The 16,983-nt window shown below is 35.3% G+C and overlaps 1 protein-coding gene across 1 annotated transcript in view; it reads left to right on the top strand.

Moving 5' to 3' along the window:
• Positions 1–16,983, top strand: part of LOC149801207 (complement C3-like) — a 333,137-nt gene that overhangs the window by 57,641 nt on the left and 258,513 nt on the right. The window contains exon 4 of the mRNA XM_089955246.1: positions 16,193–16,266. Within this exon, the coding sequence (XP_089811372.1) occupies positions 16,193–16,266 (74 nt within the window). The remainder of the gene's footprint in view (positions 1–16,192; positions 16,267–16,983) is intronic.

Raw genomic sequence — 16,983 nt, 5'->3', positions numbered from 1 at the left:
TCGAAGTTATCTTCGTTGTTATCAGCGAGTCTTAATGATGGAATTATATCTGATTTTGAGTTTTCAGAAATGATTAAAATATATAACAGCGCTGTTGAAGGTACGAATATTAATAATGACGGAATTACTCCAGCAGATCGTGACGAACACTACCCCGCACAAGACCACGATGATCTCGGTAAGCTATATTAATCCTGAATTTAACATCAATTTTCCAACTGCAATTCCAGTATAATAAATTGCACTAGCGCAATTACGAGTATACCATAGTTGGCCAAATATCAGATCGAAATCATTTAATGGTACACCAGCAAATAATTCGCTTGTATTTGCAAATAAAAACAAACCAGATGGAACACCTGACTGGAACGTTGTTGAGATACCAACTGGTAGTTATGAGATCGAACAAATCAATGATGAATTTGCGCGTAGAATAAAATCAATAACAGGAAAAGAATCAAAAATATCGATTAACGTTCATGAACCAACGCTATCTTCTGCAATTGAAATAAACTCGCCTGATTACGTCGTTGATATTTATCAGTCCACGATAAGATCCGTGCTAGGTTGGCCTGAAATATCATCACCGATAACACCGATACCACCAGAACCGAAAAAGTCTGATTATGTCACGGATAGGCAATCATATCATGAAATTAATCCATCATACCGGGAACGACTACGTAATTTAAAAAGTAAATCACTGTTTAGCATATTTGTCACTGCCGGTGATATTGAGGCATGGTCTTTTAAAAATCCCGGGGAAATAACTACTTTAGTTTTTCATCGAAGGCATATTATTGAATATTTTCAGGAAATCAATCAAGAATGTAAAAAACAACTAGATCAACTAAATCAATATTTTAACGAACATATTTTTGACATATCAGCGTCATCACGTAAAAAAAATCATCACTCGTGTGGAAATATTAAATCAACTTGTATCAGATATGGAATATTTTAACAACCGAATAGTTCAAGCGATGGTTAGTTTAAAATTTCCTGAAGGATCTCATACAAAAGAATGGTTAGATAAATATAAATTAACAAAAGCCGATATACCAAATTTTAAATTTCCCGGGTACAGTGTAGTTGAGTTAAGAAAATCCACCAGCGAAATCACTGATGAGTTCTTTCCTAAAATAATCGATGCGTGGAAAAAATAACTCCACCAGCAACTGTTCTTAGATATAATAATGATCCACACGGCGGCAGCAGACATGTATCTCCGGGAATCGTTAATATAACATCGACAATCGCGGTTAATCTAGCTTGTGACGTAATCGATGGCAGCTATCAAATAAATCTTGGAAAATCAAATCAGGCTCAACAAGGATACATTTTATACACGTTCACACCACAAGTTCCCCCAGGGGATTTGATCGTGCAGGAACCAACTAATCCTGTTTATCTACGCACACATAATACTATGTTAACACGAATAAATTTTAAACTCACAGACCACATAGGACACTTAATTGACCTACGGGGAGAGGAATTTATTGTCAATCTGTATGTAAAGTCTTAAAGACTTTTATCGTAGATTTATCAGAAATATTGTATTTTATCATAGATCTTTGATCTTAATATTGTATTTTATTATAGATCTATAGATCTTTGATCTTAATATTGTATTTTATCATAGATCTTTGATCTTAATATTGTATTTATTCTGAAATATTATATATTTATTCTGAAATATTATATATTTATTCTGAATAATTTTTATTTACTTTGAAATTGATACTCAAAATCGTACAAATCGATCATTTTGTTAATTCTGATATGTATTTAGGTATTCAAAATTAAAAAAATCAATCAGCTTGCAAAAAATACTACAAAAAGTATTTTATTATTATTCTGAAATATTTTATTTTATCAGAAATATTTTATTTTATCAGAAATATTTTATTTTTTTCTGAAAATTTGATCATTTTGCATGATTCTGAGTACCAACTAGCCCATCAAAATTACAAAATTGATTGGTTTGCATGATTCTAAGTACCAACTAGCCCATCAATTTCAGAAAATATAAAATGTTTCAGAATATATAATATTTCAGAATAAATAATATTTCAGAATCTATAATATTTCAGAATATATAATATTTCAGAATATATAATATCTCAGAATATATAATATTTCAGAACAGATATTATTTCAGAATATATAATATTTCAGAATATATAATATCTCAGAATATATAATATCTCAGAATATATAAAATATTTCAGAATATATAATATCTCAGAATATATAATATTTCAAAATATATAATATCTCAGAATATATAATATTTCAGAAAAAATAAAATATTTCAATAAATATATATTTCAGAAAATAAAATATTAAGATCAAAGATCTATGATAAAATAAAATATTAAGATCAAAGATCTACACGTGGTCAGCGTTGACAGGGACCCCAGTCACCGAAACTTTCATTTTCATTTTCACCAGAATTATTTTGTGCTACTTCACCAACAAGGTTACTTTGGATCGTTTCACCAACAAGGTTACTCGCTAACATAATTTTTCTCAATTGTTTTATACGAGTTCTAATTATGTTTTTTTGCCTCGTACTCGTGGGATAATTCTAATCTAATTTTTTCTACTGCGGCAGAGAGAGGAACGAATTCCTTGACCTGATCATCTTTTACTGCAGCTAGTGACCGGAACATCGCCGCCTGAATTCGTTTTATAAACTTGTATTCAGACGACAGTGTAAAAACACCATCATTTTTACGTTCTTGAAAGATTTCAAAATCAAAAATAATCTTTTCAGGATTCAGTTCATCAGATATATTAATACTGATTTTTTCTAATTTTTTGATAGCAGCAATTACATCATTGATAATTTCATGGTTCATTATTTAGCATATATATATTTAAAAGAAAAAACAATATCCCTTATGAACTTCTATTCGAGTCTTTTAGCAAGTTCAGGAAAGGGGCACAACATCTATGATGAATATATACAATGAATGACAATCCCCTATGAACCTCTATTCGAGTCTTTTAGCAAGTTCAGGGAATAGATACAATGAATGAAATCTTAATTAAGGACAGCACAACATATACAATCCCTATGAACCTCTATCCGAGTCTTTTAGCAAGTTCAGGATACAAAACGTGTATCAACCACCAGTAACGTGGTTGTAGGGTTCTGTTATGCGTAGAGGGGCTGGCGGTGCCCCAATCAATTATAAAAATCGCTAATATGCGTAACCACCGACGGTTGTCAGTCATGGGATTCGATCCTGGGAGCGTGAGCATCACGGCCAGATCCGTTACCAAGTGAACTATCAAATCTTATAACACTATACGTTTCAAAGGTTATTATATAGCTACAGATCGGTTTAAATATTTCTACATTAAAACAGCGGTTTCTGAATATATTTTTAAATTTCTGTATTAAAACAGCGGTTTCTGAATATGTAAATGAGCAGCGTGTTTCTGCCTTGATTTCCCGTAACAGATTGTAAATATCTTGCACTAACGGCGTGTTTGTGCCTATTTACATACTACCACAGCACCATCAAACGTTTTTACCTACAAATATGTTTAATATTTCTGTATTATAACAGATTGTAAATATCTGCATTAAAACAGCGTGCCTCGATTTCTCGTAACAGATCTAAAAATAGCTCCGCTATATTGTACGATGTAAAATACGTTTATTCTCCTATTTTGTAAGTTAGAAACCACAATTATCTTTCTTTGGTATAATTATTGATAATAATTACGACGTGGATGATTAATTGACTAATTACGACCATAAAAATCAGAAATTTGCAAAGAAAGCTATATATTACAGAAGTAATCTCCCTTTAACATAATCGAAAAATCAGTAGTATAAGGGGGATATGCTGCGATCCAAAATAATAAATGGTTAATGAATATAATTCGAGGTAATTACTTGATAATGATGATAGTTTATCTCATTAACAATATTGGAAGGTGGTTTTCTGCTTATATTTTTTTGAGAAAGTGGATTTGTATATATTGTCCGCGACAAAACGTACTGAAGGCATGCAGATATCAAAGTATTTCGAAGCCACGTTCATTGATTGAAATATAATTTCTTCGCCAGTTTCTATGTTTGTAGACTTCACCGCCCTCCTTACAACTGTTTTACATCTTCCAGTATTACCACGTGCATTATTCTCGCTCTGTGTAACTGCTCGAAGATTCGATAAACTATTGTCGGTTTTCACGCCGTTAATGTGATCGATCACAAGACCGTCTTTGATCAACCCATTGTGACACTCGTATGTGAAACGACGACAGAGATAAGTTTTCTTTCCAGCAGTAAACAATAGATAACCATGATTATTAATATAGCCAATTGGTACTTTTTTCTGACAATTTCTGATCATACCATCAATATTTGATTCGTAGTTTGTTATTGTAGGATGCTTTATAAACTCGTGGTTCATATTTTGCTCCTTTATACAATAATATTATTTGTTTAAATCATAATTTGTCTGAAAACTTAGATAATCCTCCACGGATTTTATAGCTTCGTCACTGACATCATTTTTTTTTTTGTCATAATATCTTTAAAGCTCTCTGTATCGTTTACCACCACAACACGCACACAACTATGTTTTTCCACGCACTCCAGCACCACATCGCAGACATGGTATTGGTCCTAAGCTTCCACGGTGAACACACTGCATGTGTTGTCCGCAGAATTCCTTTTTACAGGATTTATTACAACGAGTCAATGAACCCACCATGAGCCATTTGCATTGAGACATTGTATACATAATATTTTAATTTAATTACTTGTTTGAAATATAATATGAACGAATTCGATAGATTATTCCGAATAAAGCCCCCGAGCGTGGATACATTTAATCTCGACAGAATATCTCCTGGCCTACCGATGAAAGATCTGGTTGATCCGAAAAATAAAAGTTTGATTAATAAAATTCACGACGCTAAGAAATAATTTCAAGCAGATGGTGCATCTCATGTCTGGTCAACGTTCAAGATTATACTTAACAAAGATATCATTAACGCTACGATGAATGACAAACGAGCGACAACTATCATTAAATACCTTGATAATGGAAAGCATCTTTTCAGAATAAAATTTTTCGTGTTGACAGAAACAGATGATTGGATTATCCGTGACAAATATGATCCTGTCCACGGTGATAAAAAAAACTGTCGTACTAAGTAAAGATTCCAAACCAGGTCTATTGACCGGTATTGACAAACCGTATTATGAACGAGCATATCCTGTGACCGCGGTTATTTATGGAATCTATGTTATAAATGAAAAACTCAACGTTGATAAACTGGCGCCAATGAAATTTTAAAAAATAAACTGTGTAGCCGAGCGAGTAACAGAACATTTTACAAACGCGGCCTGTGGAAACGGTCTAACGGATAAAAGACGTAAAATAATAAACACGTAGGGATAAATGGTTAAAAGAACCGGTGCGTCTATCAAAGATGTCGCTGGGTGAGGAAAAATATTAAAATTTCCAATAACCTTAGCGACGACAACAGGGGAGATTTTGTATAAATCAAAATATAAATCAAAAGGAGCTTCGATCGAAATTATTGATCATAACGCACACCCGTGGACTAACGCAGTAACAGTGTTTCCACGAGATCGAACTGTTAAATGTTATCCCGGAGATAATTCTGATGGAGGTATGTTTGATTTTATTAACGAAATAAGTAAAAGCGATCCTGTGTCAGTATGGTTATTTCAGAGTTCTAACGACGAATCAGATATGAAAGAAAAGAATAAATTTGATCAGGTTGTAAGACCAAATGGCGTTATTTATGGAACAGATCTTCTTCACGAGAAAATGAAAAATCTTGCACTGCAATATACTAATGACACTGACGAACTATTGAGCAACTGTTTTACTGTTCCGTCAGTTGCGGCTCATTTTGCTAGAAAGAAAAATTCGTGGAAGCCAACTCGGTCTGATTTTCTCAATGACATAATATCGAGTTGTGTCGAATATGGACACGGCGGACTATGGAATACTAAATGCGATCATAAAGATGTTATTTCAGTTGATATGGTCGCGTGTTATCCCGGAAGTTTTCTTGGATACGGAGATTGTTCTGTGTACTTTGAGCGATTCGGTCATCCGACGCACGAGATGACACGAGTATCGATAAGTGGACCATTACCGGATCTTGACCTAACTGGATTTGCTTGTATTGAGTCATTCGAAATATCTAAAGGACTTCATCCAATTTGTTATGTTTGGTTTGGAAAACATTTTTCAGAAAATATGTGGGCACCAGTAGTACTATTACGGTATCTGCATGATTGTGCGATGCTAACACGGTTGATTGTAAGTGAAGCAATTATATCATACCGGAAACAAACCAAAGTTTGGTTACCACAACAAAAGGAGCATTCTGATGAAACCGATTACGAGAACAAGATTACAAAAGATCTTGGTAGAAAAATAATCGGCAAGTTTACCCAAGGAGCAGCATATGATCACAGACGACATTGTACAAGATTGATTATGGATGATGCTGAGTTAGATTTTATAATTGCTGATACAACGAAGAAAAACACGTTTATAAGCCGAGAAATAGCTTTCTTGTCAAATGGAACTAAATTAGGTGCAATTGTGAGCTACATGGACGGTGAGTCACCGCAGTATACTCATTTAAGATCATCGATGCTCGCGTACGTTTCAATAAACCTATTATCGATGACAAATAAAGTTTCTACACTCACTGTCAGAGTTGCTACTGATTCGTTTTATATAAGTAAAAAGTATTCAATATTGTTAGAAAGATTAAACATAGGCACTTATGCATCGTGGGGTTCGTGGAGAATAAAAAAGGAATATATGCTCGATTATTCCTAATCCGCTGCTGTTGCGGTTACAGATATTTACGTGATAAAATCAGGCAGAAATAATCAGATATCGTCGACAACTTCGTTGTTACCATCAGTATACGATCCAATAACTAGACACAAAACGGTTTATCTAAACGGACCTGGCGGTTCCGGGAAAACCACTCGAATTATTTCAGAATTCAGATATGATTGTGCTAACACCAACACATAGACTCGCGCGAGAAATGAAACAACGAGAAGTACAGTCATGTACTTATCACAGCTTCTTTCGATGGAAGGGTGATACATGGACATCTTTAAGGATGGGCGAGAAATGCATTCCAAGGATCATAATATGGGATGAAATATGCTCTGTACCGCTAGAAACATTAAAAACGTTTCTTGATTGGTTATTAACAAGAAATACTGCCGTGATAATGTGAGGCGATCACGGTCAACCACCACCCGTAGCTGGACCATCTCCACATGATTGGCTAAAAAGTTTCGTTGACCACTACGAAGAAGTATCTGATGATTATAGAGCACTTGATGCAACGTTGAAGGAATTAAAAAAATTAATCAGACTACAACCGAATAAAATTCAGTGTGAAGTAATGCGTGAGATAATTTCAGAAACACCCATGAAAGACTTTTTGCGCGCGTGGAGACCAAACGATTTAATAGTTGCAAGTAGAAAGATCGTTCGTGATACACTTCAACGGGAGTTGTTTCAGTTACAACGAGAAAAGTTTCCAACGTTGCCAGTTCCGTTATGTCATCGACCAGCAGATACGCGACGGCAAAATATTGACGTTGATATACCAGGACAGACCGAGAAACAGAATCTTGTGTTGAATGATATTGTCGCAGTTGATGTTGATGTTGTTGAAGATGATGTACATGCTGATAAATCCCCGTGGACGCTTGGATACGCGATGACGATTCATTCATCTCAGGGATTAACTATTACTGATACAGTTGTTTGGATCGTTGATGATCACATCGAATGGTCGAACCTAGTTTATCTTGCAGTGTCTCGAGTTAGAAAAATATCTCATTTGAGACGAATCGTCATGGACTCGTCAATCAATGATGATATTGACGAATGTCAAAGTGATATAATAAGAAAAAAACTAGCTGGTTATAAACTGTGTGATAAAAAAAATAATCGAGAATTTGATCTAGACACTGACGTTGTCATTGAGCTGAAACAACGACAGAATAAACATTGTGCAAGTTGTAATTGTATAATATTATGGCAGTATCTGAAAAATGGTCCAAGACAATTTACCGTAGATAGAAAAAATAACAATCATGGTCATACACGAGAAAATATCATGTTGACCTGTCTTGAATGTAACCGACGTCGCGGCGCTAGTTAAGTGATTTTGGTGGTAATTGTGTGTCCTTAGGAATTACTTGTAACTGTTCACGTACAAATCCACGTTGAGGAGCGGTTGAATCCAGTCTGTAGATTGCAGGTCTACCTGAGGATCTAGTTACGGTGGATATCTTGTGTGTGGTAATACTCCAAATAGGATCAGTCGCTCTTTTTTTACCACCTTCGAGTTCGCCGGGCTCATATAAATACCTTACAGTGATATTACCTAATACTGGCTGTGCTGAAAGATCACGTCGTTGTACGGATATATGCGCGCTCGTAATTGCATTAATAGGTTTCATGTTGGTCGTTCGAGTAATCTCATTATTTAATGCAGCTATCACACTTGGTAATCTTGCAACCCATTCACGAGATCTCGTATCCTGAATAAATTCCTTCGCGTATTGATATCCAAATAACCGCTCAGCAAGTGTTCGATTAAATCGTTCAACAATTGCCTGATCACGATGAATCTCAGTATGTCCTGGTCGTATTTTGGTATTATGTTGTTTCATTAACAATGATACTGGACCAAGAAATTCCTTGCCAGGATCAGCCTGTAATAGATTTGGCCATCGTAATGGTCCTCGTTGATAAATTCGTTTAAACGCATCGGCTACTTCAGATGCTGTCTTTGTCAATAATGGTTCTGCTTCCTTATATCTACTTGCAACATCAACAACGGTCAGCGCGTATTTGTACGTTTTTCTACGTACAGTATCATGTGGTAAAAACAGAATATCAGCTTGATGAACTTCATTAGGAACTCTAACATCGAAATACGCGTAATGAATTTGTTTCGGTGGCGGTAGGTTGTTGTTGTTGTTGTTCTAGGGTTTAACGCCATTTTTCAGCACAAGATAGGTTATGCATGGCGGCCAGTATAATTGGTGGAGGAAGAACCCTGGAAAACCCAGGGAAGAACCACCGACCCACGAGAAGCTACTGGCAGGCTTTCCCACGTCGGTGGCGGTAGGTAAATTTGCGATATTGCCTGTTTGGATAACCACGTTTTAGCAGTAGAATGTTTAACCGCTACGGCATCAGCAAGTTTACTAATTGCTGCTTTACCTTTCCAGTATCCAACTGGTGAATAATAAATCGATTCCATTTTATATATTACCAGCCCCTAGCGCTAATTTACCTTTCATCGCGGATTTTACTAACCAATTAGCTAGTTATTCTTTGATATTTTTATTTTTTATGGAATTTAACGCATGAATTAATTTCACATCTGCAATATGCGTATGTTGCAGATCATTGCTTTTATACGCAACATCATGAGCATGACATGCTTTATCAATAGCGTTTATTGGTTCCTCGCCTGGTTTTGGTTGATCCTGAATATCGAGCCTGATATCGAGTCGAATACCAGGACCGCAATAATTATATCCTGGTAGGTGTTTTTCTCCGCCCACGGAGTTCCCGGTAATTTTGTTGATTTTGCTGCAATATCACCTCCGCGTTGCTTTTTTTTTTTTTACTTGACTTTGGTTTTGACTTTTTACCTGACTGCGCTGACTTGTCAGTAGAGATAAATTTAAATTTCTTTGTACCGCACCGCGTACACTTACCCGTAACCGCTGATCTGTTATTTTTTGTGGTAATAGTTGTTAGTGTATCCGTCGGGGTACGCGTCCTGCACTTCACACAATATAAATCCATAGATATTTTATATAGCATGCATATAATTGATTTCTCAGCGACAAGAAAACGAGAACCTGTCAAGAAGCACCATCCTGCGTTACCAAATTCCATCAGAATGATAATAATAGGACCATCTGGAAGTGGAAAGACACAGTTGTTACTTAATCTTATAATGAGATGGTTAAAATGGGATAAATTGTATTTGGTGGCCCCGTCAGTTGATGATCAACGATGTTATGATGTACTTAAGGATTTTAATGAAAACGCGGATAACGATGTTATCGAGTTTATAACCAATATTGATGAAGCACCATCAGTAGATTCCATAGACGGATTTATTAATAATTTAGTTGTATACGACGATGTGATGCTGGACAAACAATCAAATCCAGCTAGGATTTTTTCTCGAGGTAGACATAAAAACACCGATGTTATTTATGTTACTCAACGATACACACAAATACCAAAAGTGATCAGAGATAACTGTAATATTTTAGTTGTGTTTAATGGAGTTGATACACATACGTTGCGAAATATTCATCAAACCTGGTGCAGCGGTGACATGGATATAATTAAATTTAGAAATTTCTTTTCACGAGCGCAAGCTACTCCACATGGGTTTATAACAATAAATTTGCACGATCCTAGAACAAGATATCGTATTGGACTTGATAAAATATTTGGATAAATTAATATAGCAGCAGAGGAAGCATGACCTGATGAAGACGTAATTAAGTAAAGCGCGTGCATAATAAACTAGAAAAAAAATCACCAATGACAAAAAAGTAATATTAATTAGACAAATTCCATAGAGACTCTCTCTGTAAAGTGTCGACGCTTTTTAAATCTGTCGACGCTTTTTTATTTTTCGATCAATGGTAGGAAGGCCTATTTTCGACATTTGGACGTTTTTCGACTATTGGTCTGTTCGCCTCCTCTGCTGCTTATATATATATATATATATATATATATATATATATATATATATATATATATATATATATATATTCTTTACATTCCCAGCACTGTAATATGCAATGTCATTTTGATGAGGTCCATGAAAGGTTGCATTGCTAATAAAGTCATGTATACACAATCTGGACCAACAGCAAAACATGCTCCGACTAGAACGTCAAAATTAGCAAGTTAAAACTATCAACCTTTTGCATAAACACTTTATGATTACAAGTCCATACCACGCTTTAAGCTTAAAGCATTTGACAGACACTTTTTTTTTTTCAGTTGTGAGACTGTCAATTCAGATACTAAGTCTCCATCTTAACGTGTACCTAGTTTCTGTAGTGGATACTGAGACAAACCAGATAGAAGTGAATTACAATATTCAAGTCTTGAAAGTACTAAGGAACACACGTTTTAGTGGCATCAACCGAAAATTGGCGATAGGAGCTGATGCGCCTCAGCCTTGCATGTGTTCATTACATGTTTATGTAAAAAGAGTGTACTCTCGAGAGTGACCCTTAGGTTTCGTACTGATTGTGTAAATTTTAATGTTGGTATCAGAGGCGTAGCTGGTGGGGGGGGGCAGGGGGGTACATATGTCCCCGGGCGCCAAGGTACAGGGGCGCCAAAATGAGGCTTACAACGTTACATTATAATAAGTAAACAAGGGTAATATTCAAAAATGTGATTAAACGGGGAGGGGGCTAGGGCGCCAATTTTATAGTTCGTCCCCGGGCGCAAAATATCATAGCTACGCCTCTGGTTGGTATTGGTACTATTTATTGTTGGAGGCGCGATTTTCTTGACGAGTGTTAGCCTGGTTTCCGACCACTGTTTAGCTGTTGCCAATATGTATACCTTTGATTGGAGCCAGTCTAGATTGTCGTCTGCATCATGGCAGTGCAAGTTGTGAACGTTATGCTTATTGTTTCTCCAAAATATTGCACATTGCAAACATTTGCGTGGGCGCAGGAAAGTATTGTTTGAAATTTATCAGGTTTTTTAGGGAGTACGCAGTTCGGAGCTATACTGTATGTCGATGTGGCCTTGTAAATAACCTTACGATAACTATGTAAATGTTAGGGGGTGGGAGGGTTATTACGATATATCAACCCCACAAATCTGTGTTAATACCGCTATGTCGGCCAATTCTGCACGTCGGGCAATTCTGCGCAACGATACGTCATTTCTGTAAACATTGGATCACGAGATATTTTGTGTCAAAAATCCATTTTGTATCCAGAAAAAAACAATCGTACGTTAAGAAAAGTGATATTCATAAAGTGTACAAAAATATCCCACATTTAGACTCGAAATGTACATAAAAATGTGATTTCTAAATCGTAACGTGAAGACACAGTCCATGACCTTCTTGAACCTGTAACCCAGAAAATTGTATTTACTATGCCTCTTTTAGAATCATACAAATAAATACATTATATAAAATATGGAAATGTGTACCTTAAAACAAAACTGAATTTTAATCCAAGTTTCCAATTTTGCAAGAAGTTGTCCCACATGGACAAAATCGTCTGCTACCCAACGTGTCTATTTGTCGCTCGAACATAAATTCTCAACAAATTCCCCAGCATATAGTCTGTTTCTAAATTCTGTAGTTAATTTTCCCTATCAACAAGACCTTGTAATCATATTACATCCTATTCATTGTTGTTTCTCATCCAAGTAATAGCTTATTTTTAATAAAATATTAAACTTTACTAACTTTTTACAAGACCAGTTTAGTCTGCTTAACATCTCTTGCAATTTTGCGTTGAATTTTGTAAAACTAGCTATAAACCTGACCTAATTACTCGACTGAACTGCTGACAGAAACAGTCCAAAGTAATATATTTCATTTCTGTAGCCCTATGGATAAACATTACTTCTTTTCAAAGCTATGCGCAGAATAGGCCAACATATCGCGAGTCAGGAAAATGGGGGTGGTATCCTCTATGTCCAAAATTAATATTATTTTGAACAGAATATTCTGGTGACAGTTGCATTTTTTAAATGGTAAGAATTGCTGTATTTAATTTTTGTCAGTCATTCGAATTCGGTATGCGTTTTGCTTCAATATTAGAAACGAAAACCTTAGGTGCGCAGAAATGCCCAACAGCAGTGTACTGATGGACGATATCATCACGGGTGCCTAGGGGAGGTCACTGTCACCCTAAGCAGCTTTTGAAAATTAACATTAGACCTGGAGATCAAAACATGTCTTTTTTTGTTTTCTATTGTTTGGATTTTTTTTAGTACCATACATTTTACTCGAGTGATAACATTTTGCATGGACTAATTTTTTTCATATGTAAAGCAAAACTCTCAGTATTGTCTATCAGGCCTTATTATAAATTTAGCTCATATTTTAAGGTGAATAAAGGCATGAAAAAATGCACCCATTTGTATTATTGTGGAGTGTTGTTAAATGTTATCTAACGATAACAACGTAACTAGAGGGCGCTTCAGTCAGGCTGAGTGCCACCATCTTAATATTTTTGTGCAGTTAGCGTACCCCTCTTTACGTGGCTCATATTCTTTTAATTTTGATCAGATAATTACATGAATAGGGGTAAAATTTGACATGATAACCTGCACAAAGGAAACCATTTGGCTTTTCTTTTAAACTACATGTTGTTGTTGTTGTTGTTGTTCTAGGGTTTAACGCCATTTTTCAGCACAAGAAAAGGCTATACATGGCGGCCAGTATAACTGGTGGAGGAAGAACCCCGGAAAACCCAGGGAAGAACCACCAACCTACGAGAAGCTTTAATCACACAGGAGAGGTTTTGTGCCAAGAATGTTGTGGTACTTATTTTCGCTTCGTGGGAATAGGGTTGTAATATAACATATCCTGTCTCATCTTGATAACTTTGGATGTGAAATACAGAAGACATGATATTGTTTTCCGTTTGAAGAATAAGCCCCCCCCCCCAATAGTTTTTAAGGTTACTCACAGTTCAGGCTGTTGTAGCATCCATACCCCCTGCATAAACATCTTCGTTTGTCTGTGATTTTATTGTCATTTTAGACTGTTTAAAAATAAGTTAATATTATTATGACAAAAAATGGCAGCACAATTCAACTATGCAATAAAGCAACTGCAAAATAAATAAAAATAAAAAATATATACAGTAGTCTTTAACTTGTCACAGGAAATATTAGAGAAAATAAATATTTTATGTAAACAATATTTTTAGATGACTTAGTCTTAACAAATTCTAATACAGGTAGACATTTAAAAGGAATAAATACCTGGATTTTCTTGTTACATTGTCCTTATTGATTTCTTTTGAAAAGTAAGGAGGCAGATGTTACCAATCCCTTTTTTTGACTTTCACATTAATAAAACATGAATAAAAACAAGGTTTACAAATAATAAGGCTTTGGATTGGTTGTTGTTGTTGGGTTTTAACGCCATTTTTCAGCTATACATGGTGGCCAGTATTAATGGTGGAGGAAGTACCTGGGAAAACCTGGAAAGAACCACTGACCCACAAGAAGCTACTGGCAAGCTTTCTCACATACCCACATTAGCCAAATCCAACACTCGAACCCACGCAGCCAGAGGTGAGATGGCAGTGATCTGTAACGGAGAGCACTTTAGACCACTTGGCCACTTGGGGCCCCTTTTGCATTGGACATACACTCATAATTGTAAATTCTGAATAATTAAAGCTGCAAATTCTGGATTGGCCTAGGCACATTTCCCCAAAATATCCTTTTATATACCACATACATGTGTAAATTATGCCTCAAGAACAGTCTGGTTATATTCTCTAGTGACTGCTTAATTAATTAACACCAAAAATTCCTTCCATTACTGGATTTGTTTTCAATAAATACACTGTACAAAAAATGTTTACCTTTTGGAGAATTCTTTTTTTTTTGTTGTTGCTGGCAATAAAATAAGTTGTTTGCACTTGCTATGAGCAAAAACCATGGAAAGGACTATACTTTATTTGCTAATTTGTTATTTCTGATGATCTGACCTTCTTAAAAATACCATATTTATTAACCTGAGATGAAATTTTAAATTTGGCCTGCTGTCCCTTTTTTTATCTTGACTTAAACTGCTCAATTTTCAGGTAAAAGGGCATGTACAATAGAAACAGTGGATAATAATGCACTTTTCCCCCTTTTTTTTGACCCACATTTATTCACTGTAATAAGAACAATCTGTTAGTTCTGCCCTCATTTCAAGACTTTGAAAGTTTTATAAAACAACCAGGCATCTTTCAATTTAACATAGTTGACTACCCCTATGTTGGCCAATTCTGCGCAGCAATATGTCATTTCTGTAAACATTAGATCACATGGTGTTTTGATCAAACATCCATTTTGTATCAAGAAAAAATGATCATAATTTAATTAAGGAAAGTTATATTCATAAAATATAATATTGAACCTTACTATTTTTTTTTATCATAAGATTGGTATACTTTACCTAATATCTCTTGCCATATTCAGTACTGGCACTGTTACATTGAATTTTGTAGAACTAGTTATAAACCTGATGTAATTACTCTACTGAGCTGCTGACAGAAACAGTGTAAATTAATGTATTTCATTTCTATGGCCCAATGGATAAACCTTACATCTTTTCAAACTATGTGCAGAATAGGCTGACATATCGCAAGTCATGAAAATACAGGGGTGGTGTCTGTGTGTCCAAAATTAATATTATTTTGAGCTGAGTATTCTGGTGAAAATTGCATCTTTGCAAATGGTAAGCATTGCAGTATTTTATTTTTGTCAATCGGTCCAATTTGGTGTTGTGTTACACTTCAATATTGGAGACAAAAGACTTAGGTGCGCAGAAATGCCCAACAGCATTGTAATTATGAATCCCCAGCTTTTGGTCAGTCACTTATGCTAGGATTCAGTCAGTGGACAATCCTAATTTGATTGGGGCTTTCCAGTAATGGTCAGAAAGGCCTTGAGATTTTCGGCTTGCTTACTTATTCATATGAAATCTGGCATCCAAAGGACCATCATTGCTTAAATATCTATTGTTTTCATTACGCAACTTTTACTTCATAATTTATATTTGTGTAAAAAGGCTCATATTCCTTTTTTTTTAAAATTTATTAAATCTGCTATTTTCAATTATGTTCCAAGTTTGCAGTTATGATTTCATGCATGCTCAACATCTATCACATAATTTTTAGGTGTATATTTCACAGTTGGGATCATTTGGCATGTATGCACCCATATATTTCAAATTCTGTCATTGTGACCTGCATTTCAACTTAGTTCATGAAAATGAAGTAAATGCAGTCTCTTCCTTCTGTCCATGTTATGTTACTGAAGTAACAGTTTCTTTTCAGCGATTATCAGTGTAATAAAATAATTGTATGACCCTCCATTTTCAGCTTACATCAGGGTAATGCCATTAGATGAGAATTTCAGACCACCGGCTGGAAAAAAAGTTACAGTCGAGATCATTGTGAGTATATGCAATAAATCTTTGATGTAGTGTGTTTGTGTGTATGCATTTGTGTGTCTCTGGTGTACTTGTTTTGAAAGATTTCTGAAACATCTCAAATACATCCAAGTCAAGCAGTCATCTTGGGGAAGGAGATTGATTGATTGATGTATGCTGGTATATCAGCACAGAAAGGGCTATTGACTACAGAGACAATGAGGATAACGTCCCTTACTCAGACACACCACAGCATTTCACCTGGGATGGTCTGGGATGGATTTGAACCAGTAACTCAAAGAGAGTCTGGCACACTTAAACCACTCAGTACCATACAAAAGACATAACTTCTGTACTTTCAAACAGTTGGATGCATTTGACAGGATTTTTAAAATTGATAATAAGACCCCTTTGGTAGTGTTGCTGTGTAAAATTAACAGTTATTTGATGGCTGAACTAAACTGGAGCATGATTGACTCAGTGTATGCAACTTAAGCATTTTTGGCACAATGACATTTTGAAACTTTCAAATAAAATCATAGATTTAAGGTATTTATATTTTAGCCATTTTAACAATCTCAGGGAAAGTATATAGAAAATGAAACTGATCTTTATTTTACTCAGAAGCTTTCCACTGCTCATGACTCCACCATCTTGCACCTTAGAAGTAGTTCATTTTTTTTACTGGTTAAACTTAATGAAATCTTTACTAATGCAGAGCTGGAAATAAGGACACCACCC

Source organism: Sinohyriopsis cumingii, chromosome 4, assembly GCF_028554795.1.
Source record: "Sinohyriopsis cumingii isolate HCF-2022 chromosome 4, ASM2855479v2, whole genome shotgun sequence".
Classification (NCBI taxonomy): domain Eukaryota; kingdom Metazoa; phylum Mollusca; class Bivalvia; order Unionida; family Unionidae; genus Sinohyriopsis; species Sinohyriopsis cumingii.
This window is presented reverse-complemented; position numbering and strand designations above follow the sequence as displayed.